This window comes from Nycticebus coucang, chromosome 8 (genome assembly GCF_027406575.1).
Source record: "Nycticebus coucang isolate mNycCou1 chromosome 8, mNycCou1.pri, whole genome shotgun sequence".
Lineage (NCBI taxonomy): Eukaryota > Metazoa > Chordata > Mammalia > Primates > Lorisidae > Nycticebus > Nycticebus coucang.
In genome coordinates, this window is record NC_069787.1 from 5551568 (window position 1) to 5574143 (window position 22576).

At 40.2% G+C, this 22576-nt stretch overlaps 1 protein-coding gene across 2 annotated transcripts; it reads left to right on the plus strand.

The window, feature by feature from the left end:
* The first annotated feature begins 282 nt into the window (after positions 1-282).
* CCDC174 (coiled-coil domain containing 174) lies at positions 283-21868 on the plus strand. 2 transcript variants are annotated; one of them, XM_053600060.1, is made up of 11 exons: positions 283-952; positions 3718-3822; positions 4548-4648; positions 8769-8827; positions 10585-10762; positions 15699-15794; positions 16790-16932; positions 17688-17782; positions 18602-18734; positions 20479-20631; positions 21570-21868. In XM_053600060.1, exons 1-11 carry the CDS (start codon positions 911-913, stop codon positions 21854-21856), a joined length of 1392 nt encoding a protein of 463 aa, XP_053456035.1. In that variant the 5' UTR covers positions 283-910; the 3' UTR covers positions 21857-21868. The 2 variants fall into 2 exon arrangements, 1 of the variants encoding a protein (XP_053456035.1); XR_008381796.1 differs by having other exon boundaries at positions 284-952; positions 20479-20796; positions 21570-21676.
* The last annotated feature ends 708 nt before the right edge of the window (positions 21869-22576 follow it).

Sequence of the window (22576 nt, forward strand, 5' to 3'; positions counted from 1 at the left end):
GTGATGACATTTGGCCCACGTGTATAATCCAGGCTAATCGCCCATCTCAATACCTTTAATCACATCTGCACATTTCCTTTTGTCTATAAGGTAACGGATCGCCATCCAGACATGTATTCTGGGAGCCGGCAGGTGGACGGTGGGGGGCGGTAGTGAGGGTCATTAGTCTGTCATCAGAATCATGAACATTTTCATCAAGATTGGCTCATTTAACCTTTATTAAATCTCACGAGGTAAATAAAATCATATTCCCACTTGAAAAGTGAGGCACAGAGAAGTAGCAGCCATTCCGACTCAGAAAATCAGCTTTCTAGTTCGCCTTCTTACAGCTGAGTAGCACCCAATAAGCATTATATTAGTGTTAGCTATTGTTATTTCTACTAAGATTAGCGTAATCACGTTCGTGTAAGAATTAACTAATGTATGAAAAAAAACCCAGACAGGCAGTCCATGACTTGTACGCAGATTTTCTTCCAGTTCTACTAATCACCTTTCCGGAGACACGTGAGTTCACTCCGCCCTCCCCAAGATGGCGCCCTCCGAGACTCCGCTCCACCGATCCTCCCCACTCAAGATGGCGTCCTTTACAATTAAAAGCTGTATTCCGCCCTTCTCCAGATGGCGCCAACATCAGGCCTTGTTACCTTCCGCCTCCTCAACGTGACTGTGACCAGCGAATGTCAACTGCGCACGCTCTAACCCTCTCCAAGCGGTGGTGAACGTAAGGCGCACCACATTTCGACCTTCTCAAGATGGCGGGATGGCGCTGCGGCCGCAAACTGGCGTCGCAAACTCACGAAAACTCGGCGGCTCCCGTCAAAGGCACTTCCGGTTGCGCCGGCGGTAGCCTGGCCGGGCCTGTGGGGCTGCAGAAAGGTTCCTTCCGACCCCAGGACGCGCTGGCTCGACGATGGACCGGAGGAAAAAGCCTTTGGACGTCACGGCCTCCTCGGTGAGTGAGGATCTGAGACGATGCCGCGGACTTCGAGTTCTCCCTGCCTCCATCACCCGAGAATCTCGATCTAGCTTGTTTCCTCCCTTAGGACCCACCAGGCCTGGCCTCTTCCCTCAACCTAGGTTTTCTCCTCCGCCGGGGCACCCGGACCCGCGTTCTTACTTGCAAACCCCTGGACTGGGCTCTACGCCTCTGACGTTGACGTGCACCTGCACCAGGCTTCACCCTTTAGACACGGGCCTAAGCCAGGTTTTCTCTGGGTTAGAAATCTCCCTTCCTCCTCTCTTTCCTACCCGCCAGGACCAGCACTTCCCCAGCTTTATCTCCCCTACAGTCGGAGAAGAACCCCGGCCTTTTCCTGCTAGGCAGACTTACCCCCTTCCTGGTTTCTCTTCCAACCCAGGGAGGGAGCAGCAAGGTCCTTCCGCAACTTTGTGAGTTATTCCCCAGGATCCAAGCGTGCCCCGCGAACTCTTTTCAGGAACTAAAAAAGTTGTGAATGCGCTGCCTGGGAACTGTGACGTGTGACGGGATGTAAGCAGTTTTGCTGAATTAGCTCCTCTAGGAAGGAAACATGTTCCGTATATTTTGTACCAGCACTTTATATGCGCTGGCTCACTGAATCCTCCCAACTGCTGTAGGAGGTGGGTGCTACTAATGTCCCCCTTTTATAATGTCCCCCAGTTGATGATGAAACTGAGGTTCAGAAAGGTGAAGGTGCTTCCCCCAGCTTCCCCACAGAATTCTTGGTGCTAGAACCTGGCTCGCTCTATCTGATTGACTCCAAAGCTGTTGCCTTTTCTAATACATTAGAGCAAATTGCCTCCTCTTCGATTTAATCTTGAATTTACTGCAGAGTAGGAGGATATAAAGGAAGTACAAGGCAAAAAGTGTAAATGTCTCAAAATTTGAGTCCTTTTCCTCATCTGATGCTGAAAATTGGAACAAGCTATTATGTTTAATGATAGGAACCAAAAAGCTGTAAATACTAAAGTGAACCTCCCCTGACAGGTTAACTTTAGCAATAACTGTAATAGAAGTGAGTGCCAATTGAGAATCGATAATTTTCTGAGCATCTTGCTTTCAAAATTCAAAAGTGGTTGTAGAATAGGAAAATACGTGGCTGGAAAATTGATGTAATTAAGAAGTCCTGGAAGAGATGTGGCCAGGGAAGATGTCTCATGCCTTTAATCCTAGGCAGGAGGATTACTTGAGGCCACGAGTTCAAGACCAGCTTGAACAACATAGTGACAGTGTATCTCTACAAAAAATATTTATAAAATTAGCTGGGCTTTATTGGCATGTGCCTGTAGCCCTAGTTACTAGGAGGCAGAGGCAGGAGGGTTGCTGCGGTGAGCTGCGATTGCACCACTGCACTCTACTCTGGGTGACAGAGCAAGACTGTCTCTTAAAAAAAAAAAAGAAAAGAATAATCGAAAGTTTTTCATTTGTTTCTTAAGAATTTAGAATATTAAGTTCTAGAATGAACCTGCCTTTTGCATTATTAAAATCCCTGTGCTTGGCTCAGCGCCCATAGCTCAGTGGTTAGGGTGCTGGCCACATACACCCAGGAAGGGGGGTTCCAACCCAGCCCGGGCCTGCTAAATAACAGTGACAACTGCAACAAAAAAATAGCTGGGCGTTGTCTCTGGCACCTGTAGTCCCAGTTACTTGGGAGGCTGAGGCAAGAGAATCGCTTAAGCGCAAGAGTTGAGGTTGCTGTGAGCTGTGATGCCACAGCCCTCTACCAAGGGCGACATAGTGAGACTCTGTCTCAAAAAAATAAATAAAATTAAAAATCCGTGTGGTTACTTTTAAATTGATTTCTTCTGAAATAGAAATCATCGAACTTAATCATTTTTATTTTTCTTAAAAGTAAGTCAGTGGTATCTGATTTACAAATGCCCATGCATATAAGTAGCTATACATGGACCCTTAAAAAGGAAATTCATTCTATACTTTTTTTTAACAGAGTAGACAGTGGTGATTGATAACAGCTGAGGGATCAGCATAGCTATTCACCCAACTGCCATGTTTCCTTTGCCTTGGCCTTCTTTCCTTTCTTGGACCCTGTGATTTAGCTAAACTTACAGTTTCTAAAATGAACTAAGTCAGACTTGGAGCTTTTCTTATCATCCAGGTAATCTGCTTTATTTCTAGCTGTTGAAATTTTGCCTATCTTTTAAGGCTTAGCTCAAAGCTTTCTCTGATCACTCTTCAGGCAGTTCACCCTTCTCTGAACTTTTATGCTACTTTCTTTCACTCAAACATCATTTATTATATTTGTTACATTTCAATGTAACATTTTACTGGTATTATAAATTACCTTCTTTATTAGATTATAGGATCTGTGAGGCAGGGAGTATGTCTGATTCAGTGCTTTGTGCCAGGCACAAACTGGGTGCTCAGGTAGGTGCTGAATAAAAACATTTCCCTGTAGAAATAATAAATTGTTCTGATGACTAAATGAGATTAGCCAAGCTCTGTGCCAGTCAGAAGGTGCTTAGTAATAAAAGTTGAATATGAATCTAAAAGATGCAGACTTTATTCATTGACTTTGCTTTAGCACTTTCCCTTTGCCCAAGGAAAATCTTGAGTGTTGAAAGTTAGAGTACTGAGTTCTACATTTAAATCTTTAATTCTGTATTCATTTTTAGCTATTAGAGGAACTTGAAATCTTGCTTTGAGAATTAAAGTAATTTAGCAATCTAGTCACCTGTGGGAACTGATTGAAATATTTTTGTTTACTTGTGCTATTCCAGTTGGTAGATCTTAAGGCTGAACTCTTCCGAAAACAAGAAGAATTCAAACAAGAAAAACTTCTGAAAGATTCTGGAGCTTTTGGAAAACCAAAAACAAATAATAAGGTAAAGAATAAGATCTTACTATTTCTATGGATTCCAAGCATTGGGAAATTATGCCGTACTTAAGTCTTTTAAAATTGTCAGTGGTATTTGTATATATAAATGTTAAGGAAAAATCTCTCTTATATTTTAATATCTGCATGAAATGTTTTAGATATCAAAATAGAAATTAGTAAGGTTATTTAGAAGCATGTTATGATGCTTTAATTCTTTAACACTTGTTTTGTAATAGTACATGTTATTAATGAGTGGATTGTTTACAGTCTCATGGATGATTATCTGGCTATATTGGTTTTATGTATCCAAACAGACATAGAAAATTATGTAATAAGAAAAATAGCAGAAAATATCAAGATCTTAAAGAGTTGTGAATCTTATAAGTAAAGGTGTTTACTAAGTGTATTATTAGTCCTCTGTAATCTATACATTTCCATTGGAATCTTGACTTAGGTTATAATTATTCAGGAGACAAAAGATAATAGAGAAATAACTCCATCTTGTCATGTAAAGAAGTTGTTTGTACAATTGAGGGCTTTTCAATTCCAACTTTGCCCTGTACAATCCAGTCTTTTCGTAGAACTTAAGTTAGCTGGTGGAACATCTGGTTATATCCATTGATTCATAAGATCTAATGACCACCTTTTATTTTTATGATGCACAGTAGAGATTTTTTTTTTTTTTTGCAATCATGTGATGGTTCTATTTTACCTTTTTAAATTATTCTCCAGAAGCCAAGTATCTGGAGCAAACAGAATGCAGGAGTCTCAATTCGAGCTGAGAAGGATGCTGAAGAAAAGATTGAGGAACAGAAGACTTTAGACAAAGCACGGTAAAATTAAGCTCTATGAAAATAGTTACCTTTGAGGCTACTTAAGTAAAGAAATGAAAGCTCAGATTTTGTTCTTTTGATTTACTGATTTGATTTTTAAAATCCTTCTAACCAAATACTCCATAAATACTCTTAAAATAATACAATTTGCAGATCTGTATATAGTCTTATAAAAAGATAAGACAGTCTTATTTTAAAAAATGCAGCAGAGTCTTGCTTTAAACCTGGGTTGGACACTAAGATTATCAACAAATTTTTAAGAAGTGTCCCCATGGTGTGACTCTGGGCTAGGTGGTATCCTGTTAGCATTTAGAAACTCTAAATTTTAACTCCCAGCTTTTTATTTTGAAAAACTTCAAGGGTACAATGAACATTTGCATACTCATAAATTAACAACTTGCCACATTTACTTTCCTTTTTTTTTTTTTCCTTGAGACAGAGTCTCACTATGTCACTCTCGGTAGAGTGCCGGGGGCATCATAGCTCATAGCAACCTCAAACTCTTGGGCTTAAATGATTCTCTTTCCTCAGCCTCCCAATAGCTGGGACTACAGGTGCCCGCCACAACACTCAGCTATTTTTTTTGTTATTGTTATTGTTTTAGCAGGCCCTGTCAGGGTTTGAACCCACCAGCCCAGATACATGCGGCCCATGCCCTAATCACTGAGCTACAGGTGCTAAGCCCACATTTACTTTTTCTCCATTATTCCCTCTCTTATGCACACAGTCAAACACATACACGAGTGTATAGAGAGATGTTAAGTGTCATGATACTTTACATCTAAATATTTCAGTATCTATCTTCTAAGAACAAGGGCATTTCCGTACATAATGCTGCTAATTAACACTGATAAAATAATATTATCTATTATGTAGTTCATATTCAGATTTCACCAGCTATCCTGGTGAAATTATGTCTTTATAGTTTTTTTTAAAAATGTAATCCAGTATTCAAGGATTATACATTACATTTAGTTTTCAAATGTCTTTAGTCTCCTTTAAATATGGAACAATTCCCTTGCCTTTGTGTTGTGTTAAGCATTGACATTTTTGATGAGTCCAGGCCAGTTCTTTTTGCAGTATCCCACAAGTAGTTAGAGTCATTTTAAATGTTTTTGATAAACGATTCATTTAGATGATTGAATTCCATCAGGAGACTCATAATGTCAGTTTGAATAATTGGTGATGATAATTTGATTACTTGGTTGAGGTAGGCCTGCTAGGTTTCTCCATTGTAAAAGTGCCCTGTCACATACAAAGTTATTAGCAATCTGAAGTGGGAAATTGGAGACCATCTGAATATCCGGTTCACCAACATGTTTCCACACAGTAGTTTGTTGTGGTTGGTGAGCCTTGCTAGTTATCAGTTACTACACTGATGGTTTCAAAATGAATTTTCTATTTATGTCATTCTGTTTTTATTATTTTTCCATTTTGATTAGCTGGCGTTCTTCTGTAAAGAAAAGACAGCATCTCCCTCAATTCAAAGATTTCCGAGTTATGCCTGTCATGACTGCTGCACATGCTTTTGGATATAATTGCATAGTAAAAACTCTGTAGTTGTAAACAGTGGTTGCTAAGATTGCTCAGCTCTCTTGGGTCTGAAAACAAAATGTGGACTTGTTTTTCTTAGCATTTGAACTGCTCAGACTTTACTTAAGGATACAGTTTTTGATTTGGTCAAAAGGAGTCAAAATCTTTTATTATTTTACTCTGTAAATTGGAGCTTTTTCTGGCACTTTGCTATACTTTTTCTGGCACTTTTGCTATACTATGTGTAGTGACATGTAGGAAGTGCTTTGATTTTGCTGTGCATGGTCTGTAGGATGTTTGCCTCTCTCCAGAGCTCAGAACAGGCAAGCACAGTCCTAGGCTTCTCTCTTGATCCAGGCCTTGGGCAAGTTACTTACTCATTGAGACTTTATCTCTAAAGTGAGATGCTTAATACTTAGTTCATGAGTATGCCCTTGAGGGCATTAAAGGAGATACATAGTGTCTGGAACATGGCAGGTTGCAGGTAAGTGTGCCCTATTCTTGCCCTCTGAATTACCTTTTTCTTAATTCTACTGAAGAAATTGTTCTTTAAACTCATAATAACATCCTCATCTACTAAACCCAGAGTCCATTTCTCTAGCATGTTCCTTAATATTGATTATTCATTTTTAGACTCTCACTGCCATCTGCAAACTGTTACTACACCGCACCAAATTTCTTACCCTTTCCTATGTGCTTTTGCCCCCGCCTGCCTCTCTGTCTTTATTTTGTACCACTCTCTCCTTTGCTTAGTACCCTTCGCCACATGTGTCTCTTCTTGTAAATACCAGGCTCATTCCCACCTAATCTTTCCTTTGCCCAGCTGGCTCCCCTGGCCCCAAATCCTCTTGTGGTTGGCTGCTTCTTGCTACACAAACTGTAACTTCTTGCTGCGAGACCCATCGGAAGGGTCTCCTCTAACCACCTAATCTAAATTAGGTTTGGTTTTTTTTAACTTTTACTTTTACTTTGAAATACAGAGTGTCCTGTGCACTCACTCTAACCCGACACCTTTTTTGTCTTTTGTTTTACTTTTTAAGTTTTTTATTCACGTTTTCATTAAGACAATAAGACTCTGTGATGACACAGCTAGTTAATTAAGAGCACTCCAAAATAGAGCAACTTACCCTACTAGATGCCCAATTTAAGTACGCTGGTCCACTGAACACTCCATTCATTAAGGGCCCTCTCTCAGCCACACTTGCCTGTTTCCTTTACAACTGTTCTCACTGTCTGAAATTCTCTCTGTTTATTTATTGCCATTTCCCTCTCTGGAATAGAAATTCCATGAGAGCTGGGGCTTTGTCTTGTTCCTGTGAGTCCTTAGCACCTAAAACAGTGCTTGGCACAAAGGAAGCTTGCAATAAGTACTTGTTGAATGGATGTGTATAATCTTTCTGTAATTGAGGATGGTGACAGTGAAGATGACTGATGGCATGCTTTATTAATTTAATTAATCTTTAATTCATCTTTATGACAATTCTAGGAGGCAAATCTGGGTTTTATTCCATCTATATGCATGGGAACCAAGGCACAGAAAGGTTAACTAACTTCTTTAGAGCATACAGCCATGTGACCCAGGGACTTGATGTCATTAGAAAAGAAATTGTTCATTATAATTAAGTGTAATCATTCTTAAGAGAAAGCTTAGATGACTACTTTAGGGCTTCTGTCTACCATCATTAAGTATTTTTGATTAAAGAATTGCTAGCCTCTTACCCAGTCTGTGCCCTCTAAACAGTAAATGCCACCAGAATTACTGTGAGCATAGAATCTGCTTTGTTGGATCTAACAAGGATTGATGTTTGTTATCAGCTATGTGTCATGAATACATTATTCATCCTCTATGTAAAACAGAGGACATTATCATATCATTTATAAGAAGTTGGTCTCTAGATTCTTTAGAGAAGCCTAATAAGCCATGGATGACCAGGGTCCCTTGTCTAAAAACAATAATGCAAAAAATTTTGCATTGATAGCCGGGTGTTGTAGCATGTGTAGTCCCAGCTACTTGGGAGGCTGAGGCAAGAGAATCACTTAAACCCAAGAGTTTGAGGTTGCTGTGAGCTGTGACGCTACAGCACTCTATTGAGGGCAACATAGTGGGACTCTTATCTCAAAAAAAAAAAAAAAAAAAAATTTTTTTTTTTTTGCGTTGAATCTGGTGATATTTTTGGAAGCTTGCAAACAGAAAATGTTTTTGTGTAGACTCATCTCTCTTTTTTGGCATGTCAATTTAAGTTGCATTTGGCAGTTAAATTATTAGAATTTTAACTTGGTTTATTCATTTATTCATTCATCAAATATTGACAACCTGCTATGTATCAGATGTTGTTTTTGGAACTGGAACCCAGTAATGAATAAAAGATCATGGACCATACTTTCATGGAACTTCTGTTTTTGTTAGCAGAGCAGATGTGATGGGTATGAGGGGCTCTGCTGGATGGTGTGGTCAGTGTTAGTTGTGGCCACTTTCACCTTGTCAGGGTGGCCTTTGTGGGTAGATGGCATCTGTCAGCCTGAGGAGCTGGGACAGTGGGGCAATTGTAAGACCATTTCTCATACTTGTGTGTTTTTTGTTTTCTAGAGAAAAATTGGAAGAAAAAGCCAAATTATATGAAAAAATGACTAATGGAGACTTTATTGGTATGTACATGGTATATATTTATACTTTAATGTCTATAATTCATGGAGCCCTTTGATACTACATTATTCGTTGAAATAAATAGAGAAAAATTTTAAAAATCAAATCAAAAGTTTACTTTCTGTGGCTATACCAAGACAAGAAAACCAGTAGTTTATTAATTGTCCAGGGGGTGCTAGGAGGAGACAGAAAGGCGGCAGAAGCCAGGTGCTCTGTCTCTGCTCTTCAGGAGGTACCATCAGGTGGAGGAAAATGGCACAGGACAAAGCAAAGTTAAGAAACCAGGTCTAAGCAGGCTGTATTTACAGCACTTTACAACTATGTTAAAAAACAGCTGAGTGGAATTATGGCTGTGTCAAGGTGCTGGGATTATGTTTTTCTATTTTTTTCTGTGACATGCTTATAATTGCTTTAAAAATAATGATTATAAATCTCCTTGTCCTCACACCCTCTAGAAAAACCCAATCCACAATTTGGCAACTGTAGAAAAAATTTTATGGGGCAGTGCACATTTCATTGCCAAAAGTTGGGGAAAGTGAAAACATGGTCAGGGAAGTCTCTTGGGGAGAGCTGGAGAAAGTGATCCATAGGGAGTGAATGATAAGTGCAAACCAGCCGAGGGCCGGGCCTAGCATAGCTGGGGCCCAGGGAGAGCAGGAGAGAGCAGGTTGCCTATCCTCGGTCACTGGTTGCCTATCCTCGGTCACTGCTTGCCTCTTCTGAGGGAGGCAAGGGAGCCTGGTAGAGGATGGTCAGACACTTGACAAAACTGGGCATTGTGGGAGAGGAGTGGCTGTCCCTCAAGGGCAAGTCTTTCTTCTTTTGACTCAAAACTTTACTTTTACTATTAAGATAGAAGTCAGGTCCAAAGGAGTGTGCACGTGGAGATCTGTTTTCATCAAAGCCAGCAGGCCAACCTCCTGATAGGTATGATGGACCTTCATGTTTGAGCAAGTTAGATTTTGGAACCCCAGTTTTCCCCATTCAAAAGTGGGGATGGTGCCCAGTAATGGGGCACCTAACATCTGGTCTATATAGGCTAATCTCTGTCCTCATAGAAAAAGACTTAAGTAACTGTATCTTAAATTCAGTATAGTGAAACTTCACATGAGCATTATCTGTGACTACACGAGCTACCCCGGGTTGAAATGAATTCAAGTTATGGATTATTGTTTCACTTTCAGTGTGCGTTTTAGCTCCTCAAATAAATCATAAGCCCCGAGGACAGACAGTATCTTACACATTTCTGTGCCCTGTAGAGCTTCGGACTGTGCTTTGTCTCGAAAGGAACGCTTTTGACTTCTTTTATTTATATTATGGCCTTTAACTCAATTACTATACCACAACAGTATAATGGGTTAAGTGATCCAGCCAGCCCCCATGATTAGAAAGCTATTTTACACCTGGAGCAAAAAAGGTCTGTCCTGATGTGGCCCCAAATGAGAAATGCAGTTCTCCTTCTGTATGGTGTGATTAGCCAGATGAGTCGCTTAAAATCAAACTGTTGCATAATCTTAAAGTGACATTCTGAGATGGTATTGTTCACTCAAATAGTATATTGATAAGGCAGCAGAAAACTGTGGCTTTTTAATTGTGCGTGGTATATGTCAGTTCCTGGGGTGGCCTCTGTATCTGCACATTTCAGGAGTGGAGACATTGACTAGCCCTGTCAGGCAGTGGAGCCATCAGGAGGTCGCTTCCTGTCAATTCCATGGTGGCGTTCCTCTTTGATGTCTGAAAATTGATTTTTATGTCCTAGATGAAGAAGTAGAGGATATGTACCTTGTGGATTTCACACAGAAGATCATAGACAAGCGCAAAGAAATGGAGGCGTTTGGTGCCAGTAGAGATTCTCAAAAGGCAGGAGAAAGGGACGACGATGAAGAAAATCTTCCTGAGGAAGATATACCTCCTCCCCAGGACCCCAGCGAAGAATGGTCGGTACCATTATGGATTAGATCTGTTAATATCCTCAGGCTTGTGTTGACTCTCTGAGAGTGGTTCTGTTTGGTAGTTGTCAAACTATTTCTACTTATTCTTCATAGGTTTTCTTTTGAGAATTCTCTTTTAAGTTAATTTGGATTAGGTTATAGTAGATGTAAAAACAGTGACTCCAATGAAGAAATAATTATGATAAAAGTAGTAACTGAGCTCCTGCTGTGTGCCAGGCCCAGGAGGCTTGGTAACATGGAATTCTTATTTGAGCCAAAGCTGTTTCTTTGTTACCTGTGCTGCTGCCTTACCTTTGTCTGGCCTTCCTATGCTGGGTTCCCTGCTCTCTGGGAGGAGGCAGCCAGTGACCCATGTCATCATCTAGGAAGTAGTGATCACTGTTTCCAGCAAAAAGAAGCTGGAAGAGACTGCACAGTACACCTTACTCTGGCTGTGATGCTTTCTGGCAGTGTGGTATTGGACACTGGGCCTTGGACAGCTCTTCCAGCTCCACCTTTTACTGTTTTTTGTCATTGTTTTAATTTCTTTTTTTGAGACAGAGTCTCACTCTGTTGCCCCAGGCTAGAGTGTCATGGCATCAGACAAGCACACAACAACCTAAATCTCCTGGGCACAAACAATCCTTCTGCCTCAGCCTCCCAAGTAGCTGGGACTACAGGCGCCCAATCACAACGCTAACTTTTTCTATTTTTAGCAGGCACAGGAATTGTTCTTGCTCAGGCCGGTCTTGAATTCCTGAGCTCAAGCAATCCACCCACCTTGGCCTCCCGATAGTGCTATAGTTACAGGCATGTGCCACCCTGCCTAGCCCACCTTTTACGATTATATAACCTTTATCAAGTTCCTAACTCTCTGAGGCTCAGTTCCCTCACTGGCAGAGTAGAGATTACAATACCTCATTCCCATGATTGTAAGCTGCTGTCTGTGGAGTATAAATAGGTATTTCATTATTTTATTACTGAAATATTTCTGAATTTTACGTATGTATAGGTAGAGCAAAACTCTTTTTCTTTTTCCTTTATTAAATCATAACTATGTACATTAATCTATGGGGTACAATGTGCTGATTTAATATACAATGTGGAATGCTTACATGGAACTGATTAACACAACCATCACCTCACTTACTTATTTGTTGTGGCAAGACATTTATACTCTGTTCTTAATAGTTTTGAAATGTACCATTGCATTATGCACATTAGGTAAGGACCCACCAAACATCCTCCCTCCTCCTGACCTCCTCCGTCCCCTCCCCTCTCCTCTCCTTCCTCTTCCCTCCTTTTTAGACTGTAGTTATGTTTTACCATTCATACGAATATGTAGCTGATTATGTATTGATTTCATAGTAATATTGAGTACATGGATACTTTTTTCCCCATTCTTGAGATACTTTATTAAGAAGACTATGTTCCAGCTCCATCCAGGGAAACATAAAAGATGTGAAGTCTCCATCTTTTTATGGCTGCATAGTATTCCATGGTATACATTGTATCACAATTTGTTAATCAATTCATGAGTCAGTGGGCACTTGGGCTGCTTCCATGACTTGGCAATTATGAATTGGGCTGCAATAAACATTCTGGTGCTAATGTCTTTGTTGTAGAGTGATTTTTGATCCTTTGGGCATATACCTAGTAGAGGGATTACAGGATCGAACGGCAGGTCTACTTTTAGTTCCTTAGTGTTCTCCAAACTTCTTTCCAAAAAGGCCGTATTGCATTCCCACCAGCAGTGCAGAAGTGCCAACATCCACACCAACATCTGTAGTTTTGGGATTTTGTTATGTGGGCTGATCTTACTGGAGTTAGATGATATCTCAAAATGGTTTTGATTTACATTTCTCTGATAATTAAAGATGATGAGCATTTTTTCATGTGTTTGTAGGCCATGCGCCTGTCTTCTTTAGAGAAGTTTCTGTTCAAGTCTCTTGCCCACATAGAAGTGGGTTTATTTGTCCTTTTCTTATTGATCAGTTTGAGTTCTCTGTGGATTCTAGTTATCAGACCTTTGTCAGAAGCATAACCTGCAAAAATCTTCTCCCATTCTGAAGAGTGTCTGTTTGCTTTACTTACTGTGCTCTTGGCTGTGCAGAAGCTTTTTAGTTTGATCAAATCCCAGTAATGTATTTTTGGTGTTGCTTCAGTTGCTGGGGGTCCCTCCTCATAAAATATTCTCCAGGCCGATTTCTTCGAGTGTTTTCCCTGCACTGTCTTCTAGTATTTGTATAGTTTCATGTCTTAAGTTTAAATCTTTTATCCAATGAGAGTCAATTTTTGTGGGTCCAGTTTCAGTCTTCTACAGGTTGCCAGCCAGGTCACCCAGCACCATTTGTTAAATAGGGAATCTTTTCCCCACTGAATGTTTTTAATTGGCTTGTCAAAGATCAAATGACAGTAAGTGCCTGGGTTCATCTCTTGGTTCTCTATTCTGTTCCAAAAATCTACCTCTTTATTTTTGTGCCGGTACCAAGCTGTTTTATCACTATAGATTTATAGTGGTAATGTGATACTTCCTGATTGGTTTTTATTTCTGAGTAATGTATTGGTTATTTGAGTTTTTTTCTGATTCCATATAAATCGAGGTACACATTTTGTCAAGCTCTTTAAAGTATGACCGTGGTGCTTTAATAGGGATTGCATTAAATGTGTAGATTGCTTTGGGTGGTATGGACATTTTAAAAACATTCATTCTTCCCAGCCATGAGCATGGTATGTTTTTCCATTTGTTAATATCTTCAGCTATTTCTTCTCTTAGAGTTTTATAATTCTCTTTATAGAGCTCTTTCATGTCTTTTTGTTAGGTCAGTGTATCAGTAAGTAAAGAGATCAGAACATAAATTCTATTATGATGATTTTCTCTTATCTAAGCCGTTATTATTTAGAAACTTGTTTGGCAGTGCTCGAAATTGCCTAAAGATGTACTCATGCTCTGATAATTTCTTGGGAATGTCCCTACCTGCCCACTGTCTTGCCAGTGAGACTCAAATGTCTCTATTATGGGGATGTCTGTTGGGAACTGCTAGGGACTGTTTGGCAGCATATGTTGACCTTACGACCTTGGCCCTGTGGGTCATCACTGACAAGCTGAAAATGGCAGTCCCAGCTACTGAGAGTGGCAGAGAACCTGCCTCTTACTACTGCTCTGGGTATCCACGTTGGTCCAGAAATAACGTTTTCATTGAGATAAAGCAGATGTCGTCTTGCCTTGTAAAAACTTCTATCTAAGTAGGTATCAGCTGGGGTAGGTATCTGGCTGCATGCTGTGAGGAACCCAAGACGGAGAACCTGCAGTCTCTTCCTGCATTTCTTCACGGTTTCAGAGTGATTGCTCCCTCCCTCATCCCAGCTCAGGCAGCACTTAATCACACTCTGTTTTGGGGGGTCTTACCTTTTTTATTTACTGATGACACATACTAGCATTGATTACCAGAAAGATTTGAAGCAAACTTTTGGTCATCTTCACATCCTGCCTAATGTTGTCAGGAAGCATGTCATGTGCCTTCCCTTCCCCCACAGCCCTTTGAATATGGCCTCAAGTAAGACTCGGGGTTGCTCGGTCAGTGATGAGTGATTAGATGGAGCAGTTGCTGGCTATTGTCTTGCTACTTCTATTTTAATAAGGTCTATATGTTCAGGAGGCTTTTTCCAGGAACAGAATAGTCTGTGATTGCGTTTCATTGCAGAAATCTTATCTCCTTTCAAAGGTCTGATGTCTTTTTAAAAAATTTTTGCTTATTAATGCCTGTATGATTACAAGCAATTCTCCAGTGATTTGAAGAGTTTGGAGGGCAATTGAAGGTGTCACATGCCACCATATGGTGGAGGAAGACGCATTGCAAGCAGTTTTGACACATTTTTGTTTTTAAATTAAGCTTCAGAATTGTAACTACTTGTAAAATCCTTTGGGTAGTTAAATTCCAGGTGGTAGACAATCTTTCCACAAAAATACTGTAAATAATTACACAGACCATCTGGCTCAATGGTTTTCTTCTCCCATTCATTAAAAATAAGAAGAAACTGCTTTCTGCAATTGGAGGTTTTATTTTTTGTGATAATCAGCTTTAGAACTGGAGTAACAGAGTCCCAAGTATTCAGTTTTTAAATCACAACTAACAATTGAAATCAGCACTGCACGAGAGGAAAGAAATTGCTAACACAAGCAAAACCATGTACGTGTTGAATTTGACCTTGAATTGGTCTATCACCTAGTACTTACCAGCCCCTTCCTGTGTGTTTAGCACCCTGCTAAAGGCTGTGGGAGATTCCCCGCTCATAATTTAAAAAATAAAAAATTCTGTTTCATCATAATGCAAAAGAAATATTTTTCGTGAAAATACGTTCATACTTTCTGTTGTAGAAAGTCAAAATATTTCTTGTTGCCTTGCTGTCTGTCTGACTGCCCCAGGTCTGCTCTCTAGTTTGGGCAACGATGAAGAAAGTGGTATGTTGTTTAGCTTCCTCCTAATTAAAGCAAGTCTAAAAATACTGTGAGTTTCTTGCATTAAAAGTTTCTAACTCACTGGGAATAATTATTCCAATTAGAAGAAATAGGGAAAGAATAAAAAGTCAGACTTGAGAAGACTGTAAGGAAATGAGCAAGTTGGGAACCTGGAGTTATTTGGAATTGTCTAAACTAGATTTTAGTAAGTTCTTAGATGTCACTGTATGGGTGACATGTCTTTGAAATCACAGACATAAATGATAAATTTTTTTTTTATCATTTTAAAATGAGATTTCATAAAGGGTGTGATTAACTTTTAACTTTAATAAAGACGTTCTCGGCTGTGGTGGTGGTCTCTCAGGTTGGGCGTTACTCTCAACAGGGAGGCCTGTACCTCTTCAGTGTGCACCAACTGCCGGACACAGGGACTCGCCTGTTGTGTACAGATCCTTCTTCATACTGTTCCACTTTTTTTTTTAGGGTGGATTATGTGGATTCTTTAGGGAGATCCCGGCGCTGTATGAGAAAGGATTTGCCAGATCTGCTGGAGATGGACAAAAATCTTCAGGGGAGACTGTAAGTGTGTGATATGCAAAGTTTTGTCCAGGTCTGAAATGCAGCCACTGGAACTGTTTTGTGGGAGAAGCTGTTTTATAATTAATCACTTTCTATCCCCAATAAGAAGAACTTCTTGTAATGTCTAAGAGTATTTATTGAAGCACTTTATAGCTGTTCAGGCGCACACACATTAGTAATCCACACCCTGAGAAGAACCTGGGTGGCTGATCATCTGTGCATCTCCTAAAAGGGATGAGTAGGCTGTGTCTGTTGACTTGGAAAGATGTTTAATTACAGAGTAACAAATCAAACCCACAAACCAGCCTTTCGGGAGAAAGGGGTAGACACAGTTGGTTAGTGCATAAACCTATGGGTCCTAGAAAGTAGTTAGCTTGTTCACTTTTTCTTTATATCTTTGCATTTTTTAAGTAAGGGCTTTATACTAGATTTTTATGTGTGGCCTAAGACAGACCTAAGAGAGAACTCGCTACAACATCCAAGGGAATAAAACTCCTCTTACCACAGGTAATTTTTGTGTGAAAAGTGTTGGCAGAAGCCCCCCTAAGTCCTCCAAGTTCAGGCATCCTGCAGGGAAGGCCTGGGCTTCACATAAGGAAGGAAGAGCAGAAACCTTGAGCTTCTCAGGGTCCAGTCATCTGTGAGGACAGGAGATTGCCTGGGCCACAGTGTTCAGCAGCTTCCATGTCCCTGGACAAGAGACCATCCAAAGGAGGCCTAGAGTTCTTCCTCCCTTCCTGGGCCACCTCCCCTCTGTTCAGCTCAGGACCAGGATGGGAAGGAAAGTTGTTTGTCTTGAGTGCCAGGGCAAGATTCCCTCCTGCTAATGGAAGGAGTCTGCTGCATGATTAGCAAAGGTGAAACAGTTTTATCAGTTTTCTGGTAGTACTGTGGATCAAGTGGTATTACTTGTCCGTGATCCAGCTGACTGAACTTAAGCATTGATATCTCATAGTCCTTATCTGAAGATAGGTTTTTCTCTGTTTTCCTTCTAGTTTCATTAGTCCTGCTAATGAAAAAACCTTATTATCTGAAGATATGAGAAAAGAGCTTCAGCGCCAGCAATGGGAAGAAGAAGAAAAGGAGGCTCTGAAGAGGCCGGTGGGGCCTGTACATTATGAAGATATTCGGGAAAATGGTATAATTGTTTCCTTGGAGCTTTTAAAATCATTTTTTAAAATCTTGAGTTAATGACAAACATAAAGGAAAGTATTCATAAAGCAACAGCTCTTAGAAATGAAAGGTCGTGCTTTGGAAATTGAAAAGTTCACTTTATAGCCTTAAAAATACTCATATTGGTAATTATCTTCCTATCCAAGGGTTTATTAATTTAAGAGTTTGTTTCTTCAGCTCGGCGCCTGTAGCTCAAGTGGCTAGGGTGCCAGCCACATGCAACAGAGCTGGTGGGTTTGAATCCAGCCTGGGCCTGCCAAACAACGACAACTACAACCTAAAAAAAAAAGAAAACAAAATAGCTGGGCGTTGTGGCAGGCGCCTGTGGTCCCAGCTACTTGGGAGGCTGAGGCAAGAGAATCTCTTAAGCCCAAGAGTTGGAGGTTGCTGTGAGCTGTGACTCCATGGCACTCTACCAAGGGTGACAGCTTGAGACTCTGTCTCAAACAAACAATCTCAAACAAACAAAAGTTTGTTTCCTCAAGAGATGTGGAGACAGCCCATGACTGAAAATTAGTAAATCTTTGTTATACTTATCATCAAATAAGACGAAAACTAGTTCTAATTTTTGTTTTTGTTGTTCTTGCTTAGCTGCTTTCTTTTCTTTTTTAAAACTTATGCCAAATATCACTATTTCCTTTTACTTTGATGGGAAATTTGGCTTTGGTAATTTACTGGGCAGGGAAATCTAATCTCTTTGATAATTTTGACTTATTTCAGAGGCCCGGCAACTTGGTGTTGGATATTTTGCCTTTGCCCGAGACAAAGAATTGAGAAACAAGCAAATGAAAACTTTAGAGATGCTGCGTGAACAGGTACATGTTAAATTCAGAGTCGATGTTAAGAAGGATTTGAGGCCAGGCCTGGTTCCTCATGCCTATAATCCCAGAACTTTGGGAGGCTGAAGCAGGTGGATTGCTTGAGCGCAGAAGTTCAGGACCAGCCTGAGCAAGAGCAAGACCTCATCTGTACTACAAACAGAAAAAAAATTATTGTGTGTAGTGGCAGGTGCCTGTAGTCCCAGCTACTCGGGAACTGCTGCTGGAAGATCACTTGAGTCCAAGAGTTTGAGATTGCTGTGAGGTACGGTGATGCCAGAGGTCTCTACCAGGGCGACAGAGTGACACTCTGTCTCAAAAAACAAGAATTTGAGCATTTGGTTTCTTGTTGGATCATATTTCAAAACAAAATCTAAATTAAGAATTAAAATTGGTATTCAAAAATCTCCTTGTAGGTTGCATAAAGGTACTGCATAATTGTAGTACTATTTTGGTGTTTCAGTCTTTAGAACTGTTCAAAAGTAACTTTGATGTTTTAAATCTGGTTTCAAATGTGGTACTATTGGGGCAGCCTGGTCTGGAAAATAGAGAGTTATTTAAGGAATTAAATAAGGAATAAAACACAATTGCTTGTTTTCTTGAATGTTAAAACTTTCAGGATACTCTGTGAACTCTTACTAAACTTCATAAGACATCAGAGGGGTCTAAGAGTATAGCTATGTGTTCATTTTGAGGGTCTTTAGGATAGCTTCTGAGGCTGCCTGAAAGTCAATTAGTCTGTTTTTATTTCATCCTTTTGAATAGAAATATCATGAATTTGGCTTCAAGCAAATAATTTTCTAATTTTCTGTTCAGACAACAGATCAGAGGACAAAACGAGAAAACATAAAGGAAAAGCGAAAGGCTATCTTAGATGCAAGACTTGCCAAACTTCGACAAAAAAAGATGAAGAAATCACAAGAGGATGGAACAGAAGAAGGAAATAGAGGTATATCATGGTCATATTTCTGAACTTCAAAAGGGAAAATTTTAGTTCCACTGATGTCTTACTAATAAGGCTAGCAAGGTGGAAATTAACCATTTAGTTTTGTCTCTAAGCAAACAGTGTGTCTTTGAGGTACTGCCAGGAGCAATTTTTATAACCAAAGTGATGCAGAATGACATTCGTTATTTTTAGGCTGTAGACAAGGATATTAAAAAACAATACATTGAGTTGCTTCTTATAATGGCATAGTTTCAAAATTCAGACTTAGAGAAAAGGTATGTTAAGAAGTTTAGTTGTGTACATATATGTTTTAGACTTCAATTTTTTCCTATGGCTATAATTCTTATTGGTTATATATTTTTTTATAAGAGGAAATATATTCACAAAATCAGGCAGTAAAATAATTTAGATGTATGAATACATGTAGCTTATCAAAGAACTGTCTCAGAAGTTGTTCATTTGGAACTTGGAGCACATTCTCCCTTGGAGACACTGTGAAATGCTGTGGGCAGACTAGGTTACTATCCCAGTTGATGGCAGTATGGGCTAAACTACTGTAACAAAGAGACCCCTTTAGAGAATGGCTGAGGAAGATAGAAGCCTGTTTCTCTATTTAACACTTCAGAGGTGGTTAGGTGAGTGGGTGTCCAGGGCAGGTTAATAGTTGTGCCCTACCTGGTCACGTCGTCCCAGGCTTCTTCCTGTCCTGCTGTTTGAGCTGCTCCCTAAATGTTGCTCTCACCAGCACAGTCATAACTTGTTCCCCAGCACCTGCTTATGATGTAGCCCAGGGGAAGAGAGAAAGAAAGGAGAGAGGGAAGCAGCTTCCTTTTTAGAGATGTGAGTTGGAAGTTACATGTAACCTATTTACATCCGGTGGGCCAGAGCTTGGTCCCATGGGCGGCACTTAGCTGCAGGGGAACCTGGGAAATGGCCTCTCCAGTGGGGTGGCGTGTGCCCATCTGAAACTTGGGGGTGTTCTGTTATCAAAAGGAAAAAGGGGAGTGTGGGTGTTAAGGGACATACAGAGCCTCCCTAGTTCTTGAGAAAGCCTATGCTGAGCTACGGGCCATGTTCTGACCTCTGCATAAAATTAAAATTTGCTTTGAAAAGAAACCGGAAACATTAAGGAATTTGAAAACCATCTATTTAGTTTCCAATAGATGGCTATCTCTATAACATCTTAAGCTGTGCATATTATTTCTCTGTTTTTGTTCTATCTCCTGAACATCTGTCATTTCCATAAGATGTAAAGTATCACCACAGTATTTCTTAAAACTCCATTTTCTTTTGAGTTTTTAAAATATGGCCAAAATTGAACAGCTTGCACCAGATTCCAGTTCTTTATCCAGATTCCTGGTCCTCTCTCTTCTTCTGAGATTGTTCCTTCAATTGAGTAATGTGAGGATTTCTGATCCTTTTATTGTTGATTTAGGGAAATGGGGACTTTGAAATCCATCCTGCCTGGGTTCTTGAATCCTGGGTCCTGTCATTCTCTGTGTGGCATCTCTGAGCCTAATTTTCTTTGTGGGGATAATGCAGGAATATTGAATTTAATTCTTGTTACAAGAATTAAATGATTTGTAGTATACAAAATACTTAAATAACCCACTGCCTGAGACATGGTAAGTACTCTGTAAATACTGGTTATTATAATACTTTTATTTTCAGGATTAGCATGTTCTGTAATTTTTTAAATACCATTAGGCTTTATTATAATGGTGTCTCATTTCCTTACACAAAATAGATGGAGATATTATTGGGCCTTTGCCACTGGAACCAGAGGTTGTGCTAACTCCACCTACTGCTTCCCAGAGTAGCAAAGTAGAAGTCATTGTCCAGGAGAGGAAGGACACCAAGCCCGGCGTGCCGCATGTCCGGGAGTGGGACCGAGGAAAAGGTAAGGGAGGTGGACTCTGAAGTATAAAATCTCTCCAGTGAATGGAAAAACGTTTTTTGTTTGTTTGTTTTTAGAAGCACTTGGGGGAAGTTTCAGATTTGTGCTGTCCTCATGGCTTTACCATTTTGGAATGACATTTCTGAGTACCTGCTTTTGAAGATGAAGGTTTGATGTTCTAACGTGGTCTGTGTTTTTAGTAGTCTCTTTTACGTTCTGTTGAACAGTATGTTAACTGGGATTCACATATGGTTCTGTTGGGGTATCCAGATTTTTCTGCACACTTTCTCTGTAAATTCACGATGGTGCCTCCCTTCAGAAGAACCTGGGCTTATGTCTCGTTGAAAGAAATTGTTTCAGTAGAACATTAGCTTATGCTATTTGTTCTAAGATCCAAAGCTGAAGTAAAGAAATGCAAGAGCCACCATTAGAAACAGAGATGATCTCGAACCCGTGAGCTCAGGCAGTCCACCCACCTCGGCCTCCCAGAGTGCTGGGAGGTGTGAGCCACGTGCCTGGCCCCAAACAGAGATGAAATATCCAAGTCTTTATATCTTCCCAAACTCAGTAGAGGACAAAATTTGTGTTTTGGTGTGAAGTACCTACAATGTCATATCAAGCAAATGATTTGAGTATTTTATTTTTGTCCTATTTCCCTCTCAAATGTAATTTTAGTCCCTTTTTGGCAGTGTCTTCCAGAGCCTACTGCAGAGGCTTCCTTGAAATCTTCCCCATCTGGAAGTTGTCACTTCTTTTCTTTTAGCCTGGTTTCCTATACTCTTTGTAGGTATTACTTATACCTTGTAATATAGTTTTGTCGTTATCCTTATTCTCCAGAGAATCTGCAGTAGCTTTCAAGAAATAACAATTAGAAGATAGTAAAAATAAATTCAACTGATTCACTACTCAGTCCTAAAAGTTCTCTTTCTTATTTTCACTAGAATTTTCCTTTGGATACTGGTCGAAGAGGCAATCAGATCTCCGTGCTGAAAGAGATCCTGAGTTTGCCCCACCATCAGATTACTTCATGGGTCAAAAGAGAGCTGGTTCTTTCAGCAGCCAGGTGTGGAGCAGGCCTGGACCAACGCAGAGTGACCCAGGGCAGTGCTCTGGGGAGAGCCATGGCCCCACACAGTCAGCTTCTACCCCCGACAACCCACCACAAGCCTCCACAGTCACTTTTGAAACTCTGGATGATATGATATCCTATTATAAACAAGTGACATGAGTTTAAAAAGCATCCTGACTTGGATTTGTACTGATGACTGGTGCCTTTCTCTCCCAGAAGGGAAGAAATCACTTTAGGGCGTGAGCGGTACCTTTGTCCTTCTGTCTTTTCTCTAAGAGGCACAGACCTCCAGTTGGATTTGTCAGCAAGGAAGAAAGTGAACAGTACTGTGGGAACTCTCTGACCCCTGGGCTGTTGTTTTTTTTTTCCAATCAATTTAGAGACATATTCATCTGGATTTATGGAGGGCTGTGATAGAGTAAAAATGTTTATTCTGTAAAATTCAACACTGAGATGCTTGTAACCCTATCTGTTTCATATCCATTCCCTTCACTTAACCAGACATAAGGATTTTTCAAATTTTGCAAATACCAACATATGGGTGTCTTTATTCCAAGGATTTAGCTTCTAGATCAGCCTGATGGAATAAAATCAGGAGGAATTTTCACCTGTCAAACAGTGGCAAATGAGGGTACGCTGTTTAAGAGAGGCAAAGTGATCAGTAACCAGGAGGACCCTGAAGCTGGCAGAATATTAAATAATCACATCTGAAACTATAAGGAAGACCAGGGAGGAACACTTTATAATCCAGAAAAGAGGAAATTGAAGCTGTTTGCTGACTTGTATTGCCATTCCATCCTGTTATGAATATATTCCCATGTACAGCAAGCATTCGGTAAATGTATGTTGAATGACTGGGTTGAAGGTGGAGGCTTCTAG

Bases quoted from the DNA above. Each gene is read 5' to 3' on its own strand.
- CCDC174 (XM_053600060.1), top strand. From the start codon at position 911: ATGGACCGGAGGAAAAAGCCTTTGGACGTCACGGCCTCCTCG. The intron at 8,828-10,584 runs GTATGTACATGG...TTTATGTCCTAG, and splicing joins GACTAATGGAGACTTTATTG to ATGAAGAAGTAGAGGATATG. The intron at 10,763-15,698 runs GTCGGTACCATT...TTTTTTTTTTAG, and splicing joins CAGGACCCCAGCGAAGAATG to GGTGGATTATGTGGATTCTT.